General features: G+C 45.1%; 1 protein-coding gene across 5 annotated transcripts in view; it reads right to left on the reverse strand.

Annotated features, from left to right (window-relative positions):
- TMEM248 (transmembrane protein 248) overlaps positions 1 to 21,200 on the reverse strand; it is a 37,459-nt gene extending 16,259 nt beyond the window's left edge. Inside the window, exons 1-3 of one of the 5 annotated variants that reach the window (XM_024249783.3) lie at positions 20,706 to 20,818; positions 14,382 to 14,517; positions 208 to 384 (exon numbers count right to left, since the gene is read on the reverse strand). In XM_024249783.3, the coding sequence (XP_024105551.1) occupies positions 208 to 366 (159 nt within the window). In that variant the 5' untranslated portion in view covers positions 367 to 384; positions 14,382 to 14,517; positions 20,706 to 20,818. Of the gene's footprint in view, positions 1 to 207; positions 385 to 14,381; positions 14,518 to 19,923; positions 20,635 to 20,705 lie in introns of those variants that run through there. The other 4 variants (XM_024249782.3, XM_024249785.3, XM_024249784.3 and 1 more) reach the window with 4 other exon arrangements.
- Positions 21,201 to 23,758: the final 2,558 nt, after the last annotated feature.

Here is a 23,758-nt window from a genome sequence, read left to right on the forward strand (position 1 = left end):
GCATATTTAAATCAAACAATACCCATCTAGGTATTTCCTAACAAAGTGAGTCCTGGGGAGATGGAAAACAGTAAATTCTGAATAAATACTGATCTTTCTCACTAGGAGAGAAAGGCCAAAACCTAAGAAAGCTATATGGCAAGCCACAGGGTGTTGCCCCACTCCACAAGGACCAGCCAGCCCGGGAGAAGTCAGAGCATACTGTACCTCTGCCATTTCTGGGGATTTAATCTCCTTGATTTTGAAGAAGTAGCCCAGGGTCAGGAAAGCTATGGCCATGGCGCTCACACTGATCATGAAGACCACCAGGGGAGGCCGACTGCTGATGTACACCTTCAGGTTCTCCAGGGGGTTGATGCTGAACATTATTCTGATCAGCTCCACCTGAAAGAAATGAATCAGAAGCCTCAAGGACTGACTTGCCAACAGGAAAGCTATGATTCTTTTGTTTGCTTTTGAGGTGTTGGGGGGTGAGCTGGGTGGGATGGGCACTCATTACTGAATTTGAGAAATGTCGGATCATAACTTCATTCAAAAGACTAGAAGGAAAAAACACTAAATGTTAACTGCCATTACCTCAAAGTGGCAGGATCCTGAATACATATTCTCTTTCAGTTTGAATCTTCTAAATATTTTGTGTGTGTGTGTGTGTGTGTTTTAAGAAACAGGGTCTCTCGCTCTGTCACCCAGGCTGGAGTGCAGTGGCGCGATCATAGCTCACCGCAGCCTTGAACTCCCAGGCTTAAGCTATCCTCCACCTCAGCCTCCCGAGTAGCCAGGACTAAAGGTGTGTACCAATATGCCCGGCTAATTTTCTTTCTTTATTTATTTTTTCTTTGAGACGGAGTCTCACTCTGTGACCCAGGCTGGAGCAATGGTGTAGTCTCGGCTCACTGCAACCTCTGCCTCCTGGGTTCAAGTGATTCTCCCACCTCAGCCTCCCGAGTAGCTGGGACTACAGGCATGTGCTGCCACACCCAGTTAATTTTTGTATTTTTAGTAGAGATGGGGTTTCACCATATTGGCCAGGCTAGTCTCGAACTCCTGACCTTGTAATCTGCCCGCCTTGGCCTCCCAAAGTGCTGGGATTATAGGCATGAGCCACCATGCCCGGCTAATTTATTACTTTTTAAGAGATGGGGTCTCGCTATGTTGTCCAGGCTGGTCTTGATCTCCTAGCCTCAAGCAATCCTCCTGCCTCAGCCTCCCAAAGTTCTGGGATTACAAGTGTGAGTCACTGTACCCAGCCTCAATCTTCTAAATATTCTATAATAAATACTTAAAAATAAGTAACACTTAAGTGTTACTTCCATATCACTTAAGGAAAGGTTTAGGTGGGTCAGTAATGTGACACAAGTATATACACAACAACATGTACAGAAAGAAAGTGAGGATGCTCTTATTTCCTGCCACTGAAAAGCTGAATTCTATTTATTCGACATTCTGTCCTGCTCACTGCCATATAGCTCACAGCCATCCTAGCCCTGCTTAAAAGCTCCTAAGGCTTCTACCAGACCTAGGAGAGGTCGGCAATAGCTCCCTGTCATGGCCCACAGGGTTTTCAGGACTCAGAAGCCCTGCCAATCTCCCTGACTGCATCGCCATCTACTTCCCCTCCTCCCTCCTGGGCTTTGGCCACACTGGACTTGCTATTCTTCAGGATCGTCTTGTCAATGTCTGCAAAGAAATCAGCTGGGACTGGCAGGGACTTCACTGAATCTGTGGATCGGTTTGGGGAGTGCTGCTCTCTTAACAATGTTGTCTGCTAGTCCGAGAGCCTTGCAGGCCTTTCTGTCTATTTAGGCTGCTTATTTGAACAATGTTTTCTGTTTTCAGTGTTAACATTTGCGCTTCTTTTATTAAGTTTATTCATAAGTATTTAATGCTTCTTACCATTTTTGACCATGATGTAGCTGAAAAATTTTGTATCTGCCTGGATGCTTTCCCCAAACATTTCCACGTTTGCTCTTCTTAAAACGCACGTCTATGGCTGGGCACAGTGGCTCATGCTTGTAATCCCAGCACTTTGGGAGGCCGAGGCGGGTGGATCACTTGAGGTCAGGAGTTCAAGACCAGCCTGGCCAACATGGCAAAACCCCGCTCCAATACAAATACAAAAATTAGCCAGGTGTAGTGGTGCACACCTGTAATCCCAGCTACTAGGGAGGCTGAGGCAGGAGAATCGCTTGAACCTGGGAGGCGGAGTTTGCAGTGAGCCAAGATCACGCCACTGCACTCCAGCCTGAGGGACAGAATGAGACTGTCTCAATTAAAAAAAAAAAATGCAAGTCTCTGTTTAACAGGCAGCTCCTCAGAGCACGCCTTCCCTGGTCACCCTCAGCCCCTGCTTTATTTCCTTCATATTGTTTAGCATCAACCAAGAGCACAATTATTTTCCTACTTGTTTACTGTTTGTCATCCCTCATTTATGAGCCCAACGAGAGTGGAGATTTTGCACGCCTTCCCTGGTCACCCTCAGCCCCTGCTTTATTTCCTTCATATTGTTTAGCGTCAACCAAGAGCACAATTATTTTCCTACTTGTTTACTATCTGTCATCCCTCTTTTATGAGCCCAGTGAGAGTGGAGATTTTGCCTGTTTTGTTCACGGCTACAGCCCTGGCCCCTGGCCCCTAGAACAGTAGTTGGCACACAATGAGCACTTATAAATATGAGCAGACTGCGACAACATTAGCAAAAAGCAATTTTTAAAAAAGTCTGTATCAGCGTTTAAATTTTAGAGACAAAGAGATGCATCAACAGCCCCTAAAAATCAACAGTAACACATTTTCCATGCCACTTTCACTCAACATTGTTTTTCTGACATCTCTGTTGATCTCTGTTGATCTAGTTCGCTGAATTTCACTGATGTATATATGTAATTGTTTTGTGGTTGAGTTATCCCAGTGTGAGGGGCCTAGCTGGGTTCCTGTTACTGTTTTACCCACCAAGGGCACTGCAACAGGTACAAGAGTGGCTGTAGTACAACAAAGTCACAGAGTAGGGCCTGTCTTCAACCTCATATTGTCAGACCACGCTCCAAGGAGATCAACCAGTTTACACTTCCCCAGCAATGAAGGAGCCTGCTCCATTCCATGAGATTTGTGCCAACACTTGATTTCCTAAGGCATATTAATTTGGTCCAAAAAGACAGATGTGAAATGATATCTCTATTATTTTAAATTGTATCTCCCCAAAACAGAGCATCTTTCCGCTTTTTTCTTCAGCCATTTAGGCCCAATCTTAAGTGAACTGCCTGAATCCTCTGGTAATTTACTAATAGGGTGTTAGTCTATTTCTTATTGATGTTTAGAAATTCCTTTTGTGTTTTGGGTACTAAGCCTTTAACAGTTTTATATGTTACATATAATTAATCCAAGTCTGGGTTTTCTTTAATATGGTTTCGGGTATCTTTTGCCATATGAAAGGTTCTTGAGAAGCCAGGCACAGTGGCTCACGCCTGTAATCTCAGCACTTTGGGAGGCCAAGGCAGGTGGCTCATGAGGTCAGGAGTTCAAGACCAGCCTGGCCAATATGGTGAAACCCCGTCTCTACTAAAAATACAAAAAGTAGCTGGGCATGGTGGCGTGTGCCTGTAGTCCCAGCTAGTTGGGAGGCTGAAGCAGGAGAATCGGTTGAACCCAGAGGGTGGAGGCGCAGTGAGTTGAGATCACACCACTGCACTTCAGCTTCAAGGACAGAGCGAGACTCCATCTCAAAAGAAAACAAAAAGAAAAGAAAAAGAAAGGTTCTTGATATTTTTAATGGACATAATTCACATACCATACAATTCACCCATTTAAAGTATACAATTCAATGATTTTTGGTATATTCACTGAATTGAACAACAATCTTCACAATCAATTTTCAAATGTTTTCATTGTCCTATAAAGAAAGCCCAACCTATAACAGATACATAAAAAATAAAAATAAATTAAAACATACCACCAGAGAAAAATCACCTTCACTAAAATGAAGATAGGAAGGAAGGAAAGAAAGAAGAAAAGACCACAAAACAACCAAAAAACAACTAACAAAATGGCAGGAGTAAATCCTTACTTATCAGTAACAACACTGAATGTAAATGGACTAAACTCTCCAATCAAAAGACACAGTGGCTGAATGAATAAAAAAGCCAGACCCAAAGATGTGTTGCCTACAAGAAACACACCTTACCTATAAAGACACACATCAAATGGAAATAAAGAAATAACCAGGCACGGTGGCTCACACCTGTAATCTCAGCATTTTGGGAGGCTGAGGTGGGCAGATCACCTGAGGTCAGGAGTTCAAGACCAGCCTGACCAACATGGAGAAACCCTGACTCTACTAAAAATACAAAAAATTAGCCAGGTGTAGTGGTGCATGCCTGTAATCCCAGCTACTCGGGAGGCTGAGGCAGGAGGATCACTTGAACCTGGGAGGCAGAGGTTGTGGTGAGCCAAGGTCGTGCCATTGCATTCCAGCCTGGGCAACAAGAGCAAAACTCTGTCTCAAAAAAAGAAAATAAAGAAATGGAAAAAGATATTCCATGCAAATGGAAACCAAAAAAGAGTAGAGCAGAAGTAGCTATACTTAACCAGACTAGATAGATTTCAAGACAAGAACTATAAAAAGAGACAAAGGAGGTCAAATGGTCAATTCAGCAAGATGATGTAACAATTATAAATATATATGTACCCAACACTGGAGCACTGAGATACATAAAGCAAATATTAGAACGAAAGGGAAAGATAGACCCCAATACAATCATAGCTGGAGACTTCAACACTCTACTTTCAGCATTGGACAGATCATCCAGACAGAAAACCAACAAAGAAATGACTTAATCTGCACTACAGACCAAATGGACCTAACAGATCACATGATCATTCCCAAAAACAGATCACATGTTAGGCCACAGAACAAGTCTTAAAACATTAAAAAAAAATAAGAAATTATATCAAGTATCTTCTCTGACCACAATGGAATAAAACTAGAAATCAATTACAAGAGGAATTCTGGAAACTATACAAACACATGGAAATTAAATAATATGCTCCTGGATGGCCAGTGGGTCAATCAAGAAATTAAGAAGGAAATTAAAAAGTGTCTTGAAACAAATGAAAATGAAAACACAACATACCAAAACCTACGGGATCCAGTGAAAGCAATACTAAGAGGAAAGTTTATAGCTATAAGCACCTACATAAAAAAGTAGAAGAACATCAAAAAAGCAACGTACAATGCATCTTAAGGAATTAGAAAAACAAGAGCAAACCAAACACAAAATTAGTAGAAGAAAAGAAATAAAGATCAGAGCAGAAATAAATAAATTTGAAACAAAAAAATATAAAAGATCAATGAAACAAAGAGTTGGTGTTTTGAACCAGGCGAACTCAGAAAAAAGAGAGACAAGATTCAAAGAAATAGTATCAGACATGAAAAAGGAGATATTAAACCAACATCACAGGATTTCAAAGGATCATTACAGGCTACCACGAGCAACTGCATACCGGCTGGAAAACCTAGAAGAAATGGATGAATTCCTATACACACACAACCTATCAAGACCTGACAGCTTCACTGCTGAATTCTACCAAACACTAAAAGAAGAACTAATACCAATCCTACATAAACTATCTCAAAAAGCAGAGGAAGAGGGAGTACCTCCAAACTCATGCTAGGAGGCCAGTATCACCCTGATACCAAAACCAAAGACATATCAAAAAAAAAAAAGGAAAACTACAGGCAGATATCCCTGATGAAGATTGTTGTAAATCTCCTCCAAAACATACTGGCAAACCAAATTCAACAAAACATTAAAAAGATCATTCATCATGACCAAGTGGGATTTATCCCTTAGAAGCAAGGACGGTTCAACATAGGCAGATAAATCAAAGCGATACATCATATCAGCAGAATAAAGGACAAAAACCATATGATCCATTCAACTGATGCTGAAAAAGCATTTGATAAAATTAAATATCTCGTCATGATACAAACCCTCAAAAAAACTGGGCTTAGAAGGATCATACCTCACACAATGAAAGCCATATACAACAGGCCCACAACTAGTATCACACTGAATGGGGAAAAACTGAAAGCGTTTCCTCTAAGATCTGGAACATGACAAGGATGCTCACTTTCACCACTGTAATTCAACAGAGTACTAGAAGTCCTAGCTAGAGCAATCAGACAAGAAATAAAGGGCATCCAAACTGGAAAGGAATAAGATAAATTATCCTTGTTCGCAGATGGTATGATCTTATATTTGGAAAAATCTAAATACTCCATCAAAAAACTAGAACTGATAGACCAATTTTCAGTAAAGTTGCAGGACACAAAATCAACCTACAAAAATCAGTAGCATTTCTATGTGCCAACAGAGAGCAATCTAAAAAAGAAATCAAGAGTTCAGGCATGGTGGCTCATGCCTGTAATCCCAGCACTTTGGGAGGCTGAGGCAGGTGGATCACTTGAAGCCAGGAATTCGAGACCAGTCTGGCCAACATGGTGAAACCCCATCTCTACTAAAAAAAATAAAAATTAGCTGGGCATGATGGTGTGCATCTATAATCCCAGTTACTCGTGAGGCTGAGGCATGAGAATCCCTTGAACCTGGGAAGCAGAGGTTGCAGTGAGCCAACATCGTGCCACTGCACTCCAGCCTGGACAACAAAGTAAGACTCCGTTTCAAAAAAGTATAAAAACGATTTACATAGTACTTGCATTGCATTAGGTACTGTAATCTAGAGATGATTTAAAGTAAATGGGGCCAGACACAGTGGCTCACGCCTGTAATCCCAACACTTTGGGAGGCCAAGCTGGGTGGATCACCTGAGGTCAGGAGTTTGTGGCTAGCCTGGCCAACATGGTGAAACCCTGTCTCTACTAAAAATACAAACGTCAGACAGGTGTGGTGGCACGCACCTGTAATGCCAACTACTTGGGAGGCTGAGGCAGGAGACCTGCTGGAACCCAGGAGGCGGAGGTTGCAGTGAGCTGAGATTGCGCCACTGCACTCCAGCCTGGGTGACAGAGCAAGACTCCATCTCAAAAATAATAACAATAATAATCTAGAAACAACACTAGTTAGGTTAAGATTAATAGGATTCATAAATAAAAATGTCAACAGTAAATCAGAGTTCAATTTATTGAGCAAAAACAAAAACTTAATTTTTTTTTTTTGTTTTTTTGGACACAAGAGTCTCACTCTGTCGCCCAGGCTGGAGTGCAGGGGCACAATCTCAGCTCACTGCAACCTCCGCCTCCTGGGTTCAAGTGATTCTCCTGCCTCAGCCTCCTGAGTAGCTGAGATTACAGGTGCATGCCAACATGCCTGGCTAATTTTTGTCTTTTTTTTTGTAGAGACAAGGTTTCACCATGTTGACCCCACTGGTCTTAAACTCCTGTCCTCAAGTGATACGCCCGCCTTGGCCTCCCAAACTGTTGGGATTATAGGTGTGAACCACCACAACTGGCCCAAAACCTTAGCCTTATATAAAAATGAATAGGACCCATTTATCACTTGGAACAATTATGAAACATTCAGAAAAACAGTAGAAAAATCTGAATTAGAATTTACTTCAAGGAAAACTAATAGTCATTAAAAGCACATCGCACTAGAATTTAAACAATTATATCAACAGAAATACCCACAAAATGGCAAATATTGTCAACATAAGCCAATTTAATTTAGGGAAACTTCCAGCACAGGACAATTATAGTCACTAAAAAAGCGAAAGAATGGACCGGGCGCAGTGGCTCACATCTGTAATCGCAGCACTTTGGGAGGCCAAAGCGGGTGTATCACCTGAGGTCGGGAGTTCGAGATCTGCCTGACCGACATGATGAAACCCCGTTTCTACTAAAAATACAAAAATTAGCTGGGCATGGCGGCATGTGCCTGTAATCCCAGCTACTCAGGGGTCTGACGCAGGAGAATCACTTGAACCCAGGAGGCGGAGGTTGCAGTGAGCTGACTTCGTGCCATTGCACTCCAGCCTGGGCAACAAGAGCAAAACTCCATCTCAAAATAATAATAATAATAATAATAATAATAAAAGAATGTTTGAATAAAACTATTAAGATTCCAAACATTTTACAAACTTAAAATTCCTTTTTACCATTCACAAGCGTTTTCAAACAGAAATTAATGAAGACTAAATAAATGTATTCCCTCTGCAAAGAGTTACAAGAAAATTTCTGTAAGCGTCACAGTGGCAAATGTTAGTTTTAATTAATGAATAAATTAAGTTCTGTTTAGGAAAAAAAAAAAGAAAAAGAGATAAAAGAAAGCACACTATTTGACCCCTCCCCCTAAATTCATTCCAACTCCAATTAGGGCGTCCCGGTATTGACCAAGATGAAGAAAGAAATGACCACCGCTGGGAAGCTGCCTCTCTGAAAAGTCCAGGGATTTAGGGTGAACAGAACACGGCCAAAAGGCAAATTCACAAGCATGTGAGAACATGTGATGAAAATCTATCAGCACAGTACCTTAGATCTCTGAGACTAACTCAGTGAAGACGCTAAACATCAGATGGCACTTTAAGCAAGCAAAAGGCAATACCAAGATTATCCCAAAGATATCTCTAGCAACCCACAAGTTACAAGAACACAAGTTCCTTAAAAAGGGGCGCGGAAATGCTGTGTTGTAAACTTTCTGGAGACCAACTTGGCTATACATATCAATAGTTTTAAAATCTGGCATATTTTATCTCCAACATTCTACTTCTAAGAACTAAACCTAAGGAAACACCCATTGCTCCAAAGATTTAACTACTCAGAGTTATTTTTGGAGTGTTTGCAATTGTTAAAAAATGGAAAACTACATATCCAACAATAGCAGGGGACAACTGAATAAAGTAGGATTTCTCCCCAGTATTGTACCTATCAAAAACAAGATCTGGGCATGGTGGCACACGGCTGTAGTCCCAGCTACGTGGGGGGCTGAGGCGGGAGGATGGCTTGAGCCTGGGAGTTTGAGGCAGCAGTGAGCTATGATTACGCCAGTGCACTCTAGCCTGAGCAACAGAGTGCGATCCTATCCCCCACAACCACCAAAACAAAGCAGGAGCTAGGCACAGTGGCTCACGCCTGTAATCCCAGCACTTTGGGAGGTCGGGCTGATCACCTGAGGTCAGGAGTTCGAGACCAGCCAGGGCAACATGGTGAAACCCTGTCTCTACTAAAAACACAAAAAATTAGCCGCGTGTGGTGGTGCGTGGTTGTAGTCCCACCTACTCAGGAGGCTGAGGCACAAATTGCTTGAATCTGGGAGGTTGCAGTGAGCTAAGATCGTGCACTACACTCCAGCCTGAGTGACGGAGTGAGACTCTGTCTCAAAACAAACAAACAAACAAACAAAAAAAACACCCACAGGATCTAAAATATCACATACAGCTGCCATAAAAAAGAATAAAATCGGCCAGGCGCAGTGGCTCATGCCTGTAATCCTAGCACTTTGGGAGGCTGAGGCGGATGGACTGCCTGAGCTCAGGGGTTTGAGACCAGCCTGGGCAACACGGTGAAACCCAGTCACTAATAAAAATACAAAAAATTAGCCGGGAGTGGCAGCGTGCGCCTGTAATCCCAGCTATCGGGAGGCTGAGACAGGAGAATTGCTTGAACCCGGGAGGCAGAGGTTGCAGTGAGCCGAGATTACGCCACTGCACTCCACCCTGGGTGTCAGACTAAGACTCCATCTCAAAAAAAAGTTCTCAGGGAAAACTGTGCTCTGCACAGTCTTCCATCTGGCGAGGTGAGAAGAACAGGGATGGAGAAACTGAGGCAACAGGTAAACAACAGATGGTGCTTTACATAAGCAAAAGGCAATATCCAGGTTACCCTAATAATAAGCAACCCACAGGTTGCAAGAACACAAGTTCCTTAAAGATGGCCAGGAGAAGGCTGTGTTATAAACTTTCAAAACACTACTAGTTCAGGTGAAAGGGACAGAGGTGTGGGAGGAGATGCTTACTTTTTATTACATGAGTTAACAAAAACACAGTTAATTAGGTTGGTGCAAAAGGAATCGCGGTTTTTGCCAATACATAATGGCAAAAACCATGATTACTTTTGTACCAACCTAATATAAGGGGAGGAAAGGAGCTAGTAAAGGAGGAAGGCCGGATGGGTGCGGTGGCTCACGCCTGTAATCCCAGCACTTTGGGAGGCCAAGGTGGGCAGATCATGAGGTCAGGAGATCGAGACTATCCTGGCTAACATGGTGAAACCCCGTCTCTACTAAAAACACAAAAAATTAGCCAGGCGTGGTGGCGGGCGCCTGTAGTCCCAGCTACTCGGGACGCTGAGGCAGGAGAATGGCATGAATCCAGGAGACAGAGCTTGCAGTGAGCCGAGACAGCACCACTGCACTCCAGCCTGGGCGACAGAGCGAGACTCTGCCTCAAAAAAAAAAAAAAAAGGAGGAAGGCCTCCTGGTCAGGCACAATAACTCACACCCGTAATCCCAGCAGTTTGGGAGGCTGAGATGGAAGGATTGCTTGAGGCCAGGAATTAGAAACCAGGCTGGCCAACACAACAAGACCCTGTCTCTACAAAAAACAATTTTTTAATAAATTAGCTAAGCATGGTGGTGTACACCAATGGCCCAGCTACTTGGGAGTCTGAGATGGGGAGGACTGGCTCAGCCCAGGAGGTCAAAGCTATAGTGAGCTATGATCATGCCACCGCACTCCAGCCTGGCCAACATGGTGGAAAAAAATGTAATTTTGCAACTTAATAACATTTTATCAGAAAAAAAGTAAGTTAACATTCATTATGCCACAGACACAGGAAGTTTCTCCCTCTCTCCAAAGCCCGCATATGTACGCCACATGGCTACTTGTCCAAGTTTTAAACTAACTTTATTGTAGTTTTAAACTGTTCTTTTTTTTTTTTTTTGAGATATTGTCTCGCACTGTTACCCAGGCTGGCATGCAGCAGTGCGATCTCTGCTCAACCTCTGCCTCCCAGGTTCAAGCGGTTCTCCTACCTCAGCCTCCCAAATAGCTGAGACTACAGGCGCATGTCACCACGTCCGGCTAGTTTTGATATTTTTAGTAGAAATGAGGTTTCACCATGTTGGCCAGGCTGGTCTCAAACTCCTGACTTCAAGTGATCCACCCGCCTCAGCCTCCCAAAGTGCTGGGATTCCAGAAGCAAACCACCACATCAGGCCCACCGTTCATCTTAAATGAGATTTTCTACCTTAGGTTAAATAGGAAGTTTCTGAAAGGTGAGGAAGAGAGGATGGGAGAAGCAAGCCTGCTCTCTACGCCAACCAAAGGAAACATATCGGACTTGTGCTAAGAGAGAATGACAGAAACTCACCTTCATGTAGCAGAAAGTAGCATTTCTCAAATATCCTGTGATGTCTGAGACCCTCAAAGAGCTTTAAGGCCGGGGTTACAAACCCTGAGCCTAGTAAACGACAGTCATCGACGCGATGCTAGATTATCCAACACTTAGAGCTGAAGACACTTATTGGTATCAAAGAGACCCTGTGCAAGCTCCAGCACCCAGCTGCCCCGAGCACTGCGCAGAAACCATCTTCCTGCCCCACCGTAAAGCAGTGCAGGCAGAATGAACCTTCAGAGAGACAAGTGAGAAGCAACGAAGACACAGGAGAACTTCAAGGTCTCCAGTGATCTCTGGGCTGCTAAGTCCAAAGCCGGAGCTCCAGTCCCTAACTCATGTTGCTGCAGCATCTGACACAGAAGTGGGGTGGATCCTCTCCCAGCTTACACTCCTGGTTTTCTTAACATTCATCTGACCACCCCTTCCTTCTCAGGCTCCTTCAAAAGCTGGCGTTCCAAGTTCCAGCTGGGGCCTCTGCTCAAGGGGGACACGCTCATTCATGCCTTAATCCCATTTTATGTACCTACTCACCTCCAGATCTAAACAGTCACCTACTGGAGCTATCTCCTTAGATGACCCAAAGGCCATCAAGGCCAAAACTTATCCCAAAGCACCAAACTGGCTCCTTCCCACAAGGAAAAACACCATCATTTGCCTAGTGATCCCTGCCAGTCATTCTTTTTTTTGAGACAGGGTCTGGCTCTGGTGCCCAGGCTGGAGTGCAGTGGTATGAGCATGGCAGCTGCCTTGACTTCCCGGGCGCAAGCAATCGTCCCACCTTAGCCTCCCAAGTAGCTGGGACTACAAGCACATGCTACTACTCCCGGCTAATTTTTGTATTTTTTGTAGAGATGGGATTTTGTCACATTCCCCAGGCTGGTCTCAAACTCCTGGGCTCAAGCGATCCTCCCGCGTCCGCCTCCCAAATGCTGGGATTACAGACGTGAGCCACTGCGCCCGGCTCCTGCCAGTCATCCTTGACACTCTGGCTCTCCTACAACCAGTTACCAAGTCCTATCATTTCCCATTTTAAGTGTCTCTCAAAGGCAGCTCTCACTCCATCCCCACTGACACTGCCTCCTTCAGCCAAATTAAATTGTTGTCTGAGCCGGGTGCTCACAGATGTAATTCCAGCACTTTGGGAGGCCAAGGGGGGTGGATCACCTGAGGCCAGGACTTTGAGAGCATCCTGGCCAACATGAAACCCCATCTCTAATAAAAATACAAAAATTAGCTGGGCGTAGCGGTGCACGCCTATGATCCCAGCTACTCAGGAGGCTGAGACAGGAGAATTGCTTGAACCCGGGAGGCGGAGGTTGCAGTGAGCCAAGATCAAGCCACTGAACTCCAGCCTGGGCACCAGAGCAACAGTCTGTCTCAAAAAAAAAAAAAAAAGAATTCTCTCTCATTTCCATGATATTGTTTCTGCATTCCTCCTACCTTGGACAGTGCCTGACACCAGGAAGGTGCTTAACAATAATAACGTCTACTGTCATTGCCTACTTTTTGAGAGAGGCACTGCTCTAAGAGTTTTGCACCTATTATGTATGATCCCTAAAACATCTCTATTTTACAGATAGGGAAATTAAGGCATGTAGAAGTCAGCTAATGTGCCCATGATCACACGGGAAGTGAACCTGGATTCAAATCCAGTTGGCCTCCAGAGCCCATGCATTAACCATTAAGTTCTACTTCGGTCCAATAAATGATATAGGTTTGCATAAAGAAGTCAATCTGGCAGGGCACAATGGCTCCTGCCCGTGATTCCAGCACTCTGGGAGGCTGAGGCCAGCCAATCACTTGAGCCCAGGAGTTCGAGACCAGCCTGGGAAACACAAGAAGACCCTGTGTCTACAAAGAATACAAAATTTAGCTGGGTGTGGTGGTGCACACCTGTAGTCCCAGCTACTTGGGAGGCTGAGGTGGAGGGATCACCTGAACCCAGGAGTTTGAGGCTGCAGTGTGCTGTGATGGCACCACTGCACTCTAGCCCGGGAGACAGAGTTAAACCCTATCTCAAAAAATGAAAATAAAAAGGAAAAAAAATTTTCTTTTTGAAGAGTCAACCCCATCAAATGAGAAAAGGCAGAAAAGCATCCATATAATTTTGCAATCAAGACATCAATAGTGATGTAAGCAAAACCCCTTTCACTAGGGTGATAGAGGCAAAAACCAGGTGACAAGGACGAAGGAGTGAGAAGAGAGCATTCTTAACAGCTACCACTTAGAACATGCCATTCCCAGGCACCGTGCCAAGCGCTTCACTTAACATATTTTTTAATCCTTGCAACACTGCTAGGTAGATACTACTGTTCCCACTTTACAGATGAGCTTAAGTAATTTGTACTAGGTCACATTGCAAATAAATGGCAGAAATGGATTCTGACTTAACTCATCTGACCCCAAAAGCCATGCCATCAATCACAATGCCAAGGTTGATAAGACAGTTTCAAGTCAAATGCCAAAGTGAGTGAAAAAAAAAAAAATCTCACATACCATAGATATACAAAGTGTATTTTAGTCATTGATTTTAACAAAGGCACAATTAGAGATCAACTTTTTTGAAGTTTAAAATGTTTAACTTAGTTTCCTTTTTTTTAAGACTGAGTTTCACTCTCATCACCCAGGCTGGAGTGCAATGGCACAATCTCAGCTCACTGCAACCTCTGCTTCCTGGGTTCGAGTGATTCTCCTGCTTCAGCCTCCTGAGTAGCTGGGATTACAGGCGCCCACAAGCAGACCTGGCTAATTTTTGTATTTTTAGTAGAGACAGGGTTTCACCATGTTGGTCAGGCTGGTCTTCAATTCCTGACCTCAGGTGATCCACTTGCCTTGGCTTCCCGAAGTGCTGGGATTACAGGCGTGAGCTACCGTGCTCAGCCTATTTTCCATTTCTTTAGCAGGGTACCTCCCATCTCAGCACTCATTCATCAGTTAATAGTATGAAGCAAAGACTAGCACAGTCTTCTGCCAATAGTGTCTTGTTTCTTAATGTGATACAATTCATAGTGCAGAACAGACTTTCATAATAACTCACGTTTAAAAGGAACCAAAGAGAGACTGGGCGTGGTGGTTCATGCCTGTAATCCCAATACTTTGGGAGGCCAAGGTCGGAGGATCACTTGAGCACAGGAGTTCCAGACCAGCCTGGACAACACAGTGAGACCCCGTCCCTAAAAAAAAAAAAAAACCCAAATTAAAAAAAATTAGCTGGGCACGGTTTCACCTATAGTCCCAGCTAATTGGGAGGGCAAAGCAGGAAGATCAGTTGAGTCCAAGAGTTCAAGGCTACTGTAAGCCATGGCTATGGTCACACCACTGCACTCCAGCCTCAGTGACAGGGAGAGACCTTGTCTCAAAAAAAAAAAAAGATCAAATGAGAAATTACAAAAGAAAGCATAGTTTTAGTTGCCAAACGTGTAGTTCAGGCAACATCAGTAGTCTCATAAAGACAAAAGGAAAGGAACGTAGGCTGATCTAACTACATGTCTGGAACCAGACTTACTTCCAAAACTCAGACTTCCCGTTTATTTCTCCTCACGGTTAATGAATGCATCGTTCTATTTTCAAAATCATGATATAAAACCATGGTAACGTTCAACATTCCCCCCGCTTCTTAAAAAAATCCACTACAGTCTCAAGATAGAAAATAATTTATCTTTGTTCTTTAGTTTTTTAAATAATTGCCGACCATCTTAAACACGAAAATTAAAAGTACTCTCATATTAAAATTTAATAATCTGGGGCTTAATCAATTTTTAAGAAAACAAGTCATGAGGGATGCCAAGATCAAACAAAAGCTAACGGTTCAGTATGAAACCTTTCTGTAACCAAACTCAGTGTGTAAGACTGGGACATGTTTGAAAAACAGCACTTGTAACCAAACAGCACAAAAGTCCAAATGGCAGTGTTTCGAAGGCTGTGTCATGTACTCCCCAGGATCACACTCAGGTATGTAATCATACGCAGAAAAAACACTACAGACCTCTTGTCAAATGTATTTGATTCGTACATGAGAAAGTTAACTTAAGGATTTCCATGTTCGAAATCAATCTAAATGAAAATTCAATTTGCTAAAACCTCTATCTTTCCTCCTTTCTGTTTTTTCATTTTAAAGAAAGGCCAAGGTTCTTTGTCCATTTTTCTTTCTTTTCTTTTTTTTTTTTGTTTCAGACGGAGTCTTGCTCTGTCGCCCAGGCTGGAGTGCAGTGGTGCGATCCCGGCTCACCGCCAACCTCCACATCCCAGGTTCAAGTGAGTCTCCTGCTTCAGCCTCCTGAGTAGCTGAAGTAGCTTGTAAGCATGCTTACAAGCATGTGCCACCACACCCAGCTAATTCTTGTACTTTTAGTAGAGACGGGGTTTCACCATGTTGGCCAGGCTAGTCTCGAACTCCTGACCTCAAGCAATCCACTAGCCTTGGCCTCCCAAAGTGCTGGCATTACAGGCGTGAGCCACCGTGCCTGGCTGCCCATTTTTCAATTGGATTTTTTGTTTTCTTGCTACTGGGTTGTTTAAGCTTTGTATATATTTTGGATATTAACCCCTTTTCAGACGTATGGTTTGCAAGTAGCTTCTCCAAATCCCTAGGGATTAAAAAATGGGCAAGGGACACGAACAGATGTTTCTCAAGAGACCGACAAATGGCCAACAGATATAGTTGGCCAACATATCACTAGAGAAATGCAAATGTAAAATCACAATGAGATATCATCTCGCGCCTGTCAGAATGACTTTTATCAAAGAAAGACAAATGCTGGTGAGAATGTGGAGCTAAGGGAGCCCTCATGCACTGTGGGAATGTAAATTAGTACAGCCATGATGGAAAACAGCACAGAAATTCCTTTAAAAACTAAAAATAGGCCGGGCGTGGTGGCTCACGTCTGTAATCCCAGCACTTTGGGAGGCTGAGGCGGGTGGATCATGAGGTCAGGAGTTCAAGACCAGTCTGACCAACATGGTGAAACCCTGTCTCTACTAAAAATACAAAAAATTAGCCGGGCATGGTGGCGTGCACCTGTAATCTCAGCTACTTGGGAGGCTGAGGCAGGAGAATCGCTTGAACCCGGGCAACAGAGCGAGACTCTGTCTTCAAAAAAAAAAAAAAGAAAAAGAAAAAAGAAAAAAACTACAAATAGAATTACTTTATGATCCAGCAATCCCACTGCCGAATATATACTACCCCCAAATTGAAATCAGATTGTCAAAGAGATGTCTGTTCACTGCAGCACTATTTGCCACAACATGGACAGAAGCGATGAACGTTATACTAAGAGAAATAAGCCAGGCACAGAAGCACAATATAGGATTCCACTTATATGTGGAATCTAGAAGACAATGGAACTCATTGCAGCAGAGGGCAGAACTATGGTTACAGAAGCACAGGGTGGGGAACAGGGAGATGATGGTCAAAGGGTACAAAGTCCGTTAGAGAAAAGGAACATATTTTTTCTTTTTTGAGTTATATTGCACAGTGTGGTAAATATAGTTAATACAGTTATTTTTGGGTGGCTCACACCTTTAATCCTAGCACTTTGGGAGGCCGAGACGGGAGGATCACTTGTGCCCAGGAGTTCGAGACCAGCCTGAGCAACAAAGTGAGACCTTGCCTCTACAAAAAATCACAAAATTAGCCAGATGTGATGGTGTACATCTGTGCTCCCAGCCACTCAGGAGACTGAGGCAGGAGTATCACTTGAGCCCAGGAGGAGGAGGGTGCAGTGAGCCATGATCACCCACAGCACTCCAGCCGGGACAACAGAGCAAAACTCTGTCCCGTAATAATTATTATTTTTTAATTAAAAAATAAGGCCAGGGCTGGTGGCTCATGCCTGTAATCCCAGCACTTTGAGAGGCCAAGGTGGGCGGATCACAAGGTCAGGAGTTCAAGACCAGCCTGACCAACATGGCGAAACCCCGTCTCTACTAAAATACAAAAAAATTAGCCAGGCGTGGTGGTGCGTGCCTGTAGCCCCAGCTACACGGGAGGCTGAGGCAGGAGAATCGTTTGAACCTGGGCGGCGAAGGTTGCAGTGACTAAGGTCATGCTACTACACTCCAGCCCAGACAACAAGGCGAGACTGCATCTCAAATAAATAAATAAATAAAAATAAGGCCAGGTGTGGTGGCTCATGCCTGTAATCCTAGCACTTTGGGAGACCGCGGTGGGTGGACCACCTGAAGTCAGGAATTTGAGACCAGCCTGACCAACATGGTGAAACCCTGTCTCTACTAAAAACAGAAAAATTAGCCAGGCATGTGGCGGGCGTCTGTAATCCCAGCTACTCAAGAGGCTGAGGCAGGAGAATTGCTTGAACCCAGAAGGCGGAGGTTGCAGTGTGAGCTGAGATCGCACCACTGCACTCCAGCCTGGATGACAGAGCGAGACTCCGTCTCAAAAAAATATGTAAAATAAAATAAAACAAAATAAAATAAATGCTAAGGCTGAGGCCAGTGAGGTCCTGAGATCAGTCATATAATCTAGAGCAATTACATGGCATCCTGTATGAATGGCTTCAAAGGTTCTTCAGTACCGGGCAAGGGAAATACACCATCTCTGTGACGTGGACCAGATGTCACTAAAAACCCTCTGGAGAGGACCTAAGGGCTTGCCATTTATCCTTTGGCTGTAGCCAGAGCTGCAGAGACCAGACTAGAGCTGTGCTCCTGCAAACTGAACACAGGCACTGAAACAACTCACAGACATCAAATTTAATTTCCTGATTGTCAATACCAGACAGGAATGACAATCAGCATCTTTTTCATTGTCCTTAATAAAATAAGTTAAGCATTGTTTTATGCCACCGGCCTCTTACAGAACAAGACAAACCCATTAAATGAAAATAATTCTTTAGAAAACCAAAGGCCGGGCCTGGTGGCTCACGCCTGTAATCCTAGCACTTTGGGAGGCTGAGGCAGGCGGATCACTTGAGGTCAAGGATTTGAGACCAGCCTGGCCAACATGGTGAAACCCTGTCTCCATTAAAAATACAAAAATTAGCTGGGTGTGGCAGCATGCAGCTGTAGTCCCAGCTACTCAGGAGGCTGAGGAATCGCTTGAACCCAGAAGGCGGAGGTTGCCGACTGAGTCACTGCACTCCAACCTGGGCAACAGAGTGAGACTCCATCTCAAAGAAAACAAAAACAAAAACAAAACCCAGAAATCTACCAGAAGCTAGACTGGGTAGCTTATGCTTTTCTTAGAAAAGCATTTAACCCTTAACTAGCTGCCTCTGCCAATATTTCTAGGCACTGATTGTCCAGCTACCTAGTCCACCAACCGGCCCTAGTTTTTTCATTTCCCAGCTAATTCTGAATGGCCCAAATCCTCCTGATCTTTCTAGGTCCATCTCAAAGGTTACTTCATGAGTTTCGGGCTGAGCGAGGTGGCTCACACCTATAATCCCAGCACTTTGGGAGGCCAAGGTGGGCAGATCACCTGAGGAGTTCAAGGCATGGCCAACAACGTGAAACCTCGTCTCTACCAAAAATACAAAAAATTAGCCGGGCGTGGTGGCAGGCGACTGTAATCCCAGCTACTCAGGCGGCTGAGGCAGAAAAATCGCTTGAACCTGAGAGGCAGAGGTTGCAGTGAGCTAACTTCGCACCACTGCACTCCAGCTGGGGCAACAGAGCAAGACTCCGCCTCAAGAAAAAAAAAAAAAGAAAGAAAGTAAGTTTCTGATCCTAACCATAACGAAATCCCGAACAGTTGGTATACCACTATGGCAATTCAGTCCTGCCACATTTTCTAGCCTATTGCTTCCTCTAAGTACGTTCCTTACGGGCAGAAACTATTAATATATTTGCACTTAGGCCGGGTGCGGTGGTTCACGCCTGTAATCCCAGCACTTTGGGAGGCCGAGGCGGATGGATCACCTGAGGTCAGGAGTTCAAGACCAGCCTGGCCAACATGGTGAAACCCTGTCTCTACTAAAAATACAAAAATTAGCTGGGCATGGTGGCGGGCACCTGTAATCCCAGCTACTAGGGAGGCTGAGGCAGGAGGATTGCTTGGACCTGGGAGGCAGAGGTTGCAGTGAGCAGAGGTCGCGCCACTGCACTCCAGCCTGGGCGACAAGAGCGAGACTGTCTCAAAAAATATATATATATTTGCACTTAGCTCTACCTTTCCTCCTTGCAACAGACGCAGCTAGAGCCTAAACGGAGAAGGTGCCAGTTAACCAGCGTTTGGTGATTTTAGTATTGAGACTCCAGTGCTAGCAGTGATTCCAGTCCACCTGATTCAGGCCACAGGAATTCTCCCAGAATCTTCACTACAAGTTGAAACTCCAAATCCTTAATCCTAGAGAGTAAATGCACTTAGGGTCAATGCAAACCTAAGTACATCTTAGGTGCGCAACAGGTCTATTTCCTGTCAGAATTCCTAGATGAAAAGAGGAAGTAGGTGGACACCCTTATCGGTCAAGCGCTGATGGAACACTCATCTACAAATGAGATACACGTGCTGAGACCCTAAGCTGACCCAAGCTGACGGTGCTATCAAGACGAACCACTTTATCACATATTCATCAGCAGTCTCGGAGTTTTTCTTCCCATTCCCTCCCATAGCGGCTCACCTTTGAGGCAGGAAAGAAGCAGTTCAGGGGGAAGCCACAATCCTTACAAAGCAGGCTTCAGAGAAGCTCACCATTCATCAGCCAGTGAGGGCTGTCACCTGCTAGTTGAGAACTAAACTCAGACATCAGATTCTTCCACAAAGGCCTCCTCACCAGCTGTCCAATGGGTACGGCGTTCAGACGACTCAAAACAGCACAACAGGCCTGGTTTTATTTCTGATGGTCCCCGTCAAGGGAACTGAAACTACATGCCTCTAGATTACCTTGCGATCACTCATTTTATTAAAAACATGAAGAAAGAATCCACCCCATTCTGGATATTTACCAAGCTTGACACAGGAAACACCACTATGCCATTTAACTCTGTACACGTACGTGAGTCTCTCCCTCCCACCTTTCTGAGATGTGTTTCACTGCCAAACGGAGAAGAAACGCAAACACTCCCCAAAGTCAAAAAATGGCAAACGACCAAAATGTTTCTCGTGCCAAATCCGAATTATCCAGGCCTCGGCTCCAGATGTGGGAAGTCCCACCATCTCCAAGGCCGGCAAGGAACCCTGGCTCGGGGGACGCGAGTGGGCAAACCCCAGTGTTGGGGGACCAGGCTGAGGTCGGCCGATGCTGGGCGACCCCCGCCAGCAGTTGGGGCAGGGTCTGCACCCCGAGAAGCGGTGAAAGAAGCTGGCGGAGGAGCCGCTTCCGACCAGCACGCTCCCCGCTCCCGGCCCCGCGGGCAGCCCCGACTGGGCCCGACCCCAGCCTGCCCTCCAGCCCCGGCTCACCCCGCCCCGGCGGGCAGCTGCGCGCCCCGGGCCCAGCCGGGCCAGCTGCTCGGCGGACGCCCGCGGCCGCGCTAGGCTCACTCGTGGCGGCGCGTGGCGGGCCCGGGGCCGCTCGGCACCATCTTCTCCCCGCGCCGGGGGCAGCGTCCGGCTCCGCTGGGCCGACGCGAGGACCAGAAGCCAACCGGGCTCCCGCCGCCGCCTCAGCTCGGGCTCCAGCAGCCGCGGTTTCCGGGTGAAAAAAAAAAAAAAACACGCCACCTCCAACGCCGCCGTGACCTCCGACCCCGGGCGTCCGACGGCGGCGCGGCCGGGACAAGCTTCGTCAGAGGCAGGCGGCCGAGACCACGTTTCCGGGACGCGTCGCGTGCATGCGGACGGGCGTGGAGTGCGTGATGGACGTTTATGGGTCTGTGTGCGGGTCTGGTGTTGTGCGTGTGCGTGTGTGCGTAGTGCGTATATGTGGCTCGTAGTGTGCATCGTGTACAACGGTGTGTGCAGTGCATGTATGTGCATCTGTGCGCGTGTGTGGTGTGTGATGGGTATGGGTGTGTGCATGCCTAGATGTGTAGGGAGTGCGCACACGTGTGTGCATGCTCGTGTGTGCTGTGCGTGTGTCTGTTGATGTGCTTGTATATTAATCACTGCTGATAAACATGTAATTTTGGACCAGGCGCGGTGGCTCAGGCCTGTAATCCCAGCACTTTGGGAGGCCAAGGCAGGAGGATCGCTTGAGTCCTGGAGTTCCAGACCAGCCTGGGAAACATAGGGAGTCTCTGTCTCTATTTATAAATAAAATAAAATGAAAATGAAAATTTTTAAAGTATAATTTTGTACAATCACTTTGCAAAATAATTTGGCATTATGCAGTACACTTAAAGATACACATCCTCTCTTGAGAATATATTACCCTGGAGAAACAGTTGCACCTATGCACAAGTAGACAAAATAATGCTCATAGCAACACTAATGTTTATAGCAGCACTATGACTCACTAAAAATTGGGGAGAAAAAGCAGATGTCCATACAGTCAAATGTAAAAACCAACTTTGATATATTCATGGTTTGGTTTGTTTTTGTAGAGACAGGGTCTCCCTATGTTACTCAAACTGGTCTCGAACTACTGGACCCAAGTGATCCTCCCACCTCGGCCTCCCAAAGTTCTGGGATTACAGGTGTGAGCTGCGACGCCTGGCCCATCTTCATGTTTAATCAGATACAAAAGACCAGTGAAAATTATTTAATACAGCTCACACAATTATGGTAGTCAATTGCAGAATATATTGGCAGGGACCAAATCACAAAATGGTACACTGCTACATATTTCCATTATATAAAATTCAAAACAGGCAAGTTCATAACATATTGTTTAGAGATGCATACATAATTGGTTGAACTGACATGAAGCATGAGAAAAAGATGCATAAACTTCATGTTAAGTGTTAGGGGAATGGGATGGGGGAGGAGCACAGGGCGCTTTAAAGGTAATAAAGTTTTGTTGTTGTTGCTTTTGAGACAAGGTCTTGCTCTGTCACCCAAGCTGGAGTGCAGTGGCGTGATCATGGCTCACTGCAGACTCAGCCTCCCAAGCTGAAGTGATCCTCCTGTCTCAGCCTCCTGAGTAGCTGGGACCACAGATGTGCATCATCGTGCCCAGCTAATTTTCGTATTTTTCACAGAAATCGGGTTTCCCCCAAATCGCTCAGGCTGGTCTCAAACTCCTGGGCTCAAGTGATCTGCTCACTTCCACCTCCCGAAGTGCTGGGATTACAGGCATGAGCCACCACACCCAGCCATCTTTAACAAAAGTTTATCAGGTGAAGCCTGTAATGATCAACACAATGGCTCAGTTCCTTCACTGAATACCCTCTTATTTCCATGATTCTTGCCCTCTTTTGTTATCTTGCACCATTTGAATTATCTTCCTTTTTGTAATGGGTGTGACATTATCTGCAAGTGCAGGCAGTATTGAATTGTGTATATAACGATGGACCCAAACTTCCTAATGAGATGTCCCTTACCAGGCTATGACTGATAATGTAATTAAAGGAGCCCCACCACCAATGGCACCATATATGACTTAGTGATTGAGACCGTAGGAGAATGTAAAAAAGGCAACCTCAAATCTTTTATCCTAGCTGCCTTGTATGGGATTTCAAAAAAAATTTTCTTTTTGTTTTGAGATGGAGTCTCGCTCTGTCGCCCAGGCTGGAGTGCAGTGGCGCGATCTTGGCTCAGTGCAGCCTCTGCCTCCCGGGTTCAAGTGATTCTCCTGCCTCAGCCTCCTGAGTAGCTGGGATTACAGGCGCCTGCCACCATGCCCTGCTAATTTTTGTATTTTTAGTAGAGAAGGTGTTTTGCCATGTTGGTCAGGCTGGTCATGAACTCCTGGCCTCAAGTGATCTGCCCACCTTGGCCTCCCAAACTGTTGGGATTACAGGTGTGAGCCCGAGTCCAGTAAAAAAAAAGAAACCTTTTTTAATAGAGACAAGGTCTCACTGTGTTGCCCAAGCTGGTTTTGAGCTTCTGGCCTTAAGCAATCCTCCTTACTCAGCTTCCCAAAGAGCTGGGATTATACGTGTGAGCTGCCATGTCCAGCTGGATTGTAAAATTCTTTTTTTAAAAAAAGATTACATGGTGCAGCCACTTTTAAACAACAATCTGGCAATTTCTCCAAAAGTTAAACATAGAGTTATCATTTGAAGCCAGGTGTGGTGGCTCACGCCTGTAATCCCAACACTGGGAGGCTGAGGCAGGAGGATCGCTTGAGCCCAGGAGTTCAAGACCAGCCTGGCCAACATGGTAAAACCTTGTCTCTACTAAAAAATAAAAATAAAAAAATTAGCTGGGCATGGTGGTGGGCACCTGTAATCCCAGCTATTCAGGAGGCTGAGGCAGGAGAATCACTTGAACCTGGAAGGCAGGGGTTGCAGTGAGCCGAGATTGCACCACTGCCCTCCAGCCTGGGCAACAGAATGAGACTGTCTGAAAAAAAAAAACCAGTCTGGAAAACATAGCAAACCCCATCTCATAAATAAATGAACAAGTTCTAA

This window comes from Pongo abelii, chromosome 6 (genome assembly GCF_028885655.2).
Source record: "Pongo abelii isolate AG06213 chromosome 6, NHGRI_mPonAbe1-v2.0_pri, whole genome shotgun sequence".
Lineage (NCBI taxonomy): Eukaryota > Metazoa > Chordata > Mammalia > Primates > Hominidae > Pongo > Pongo abelii.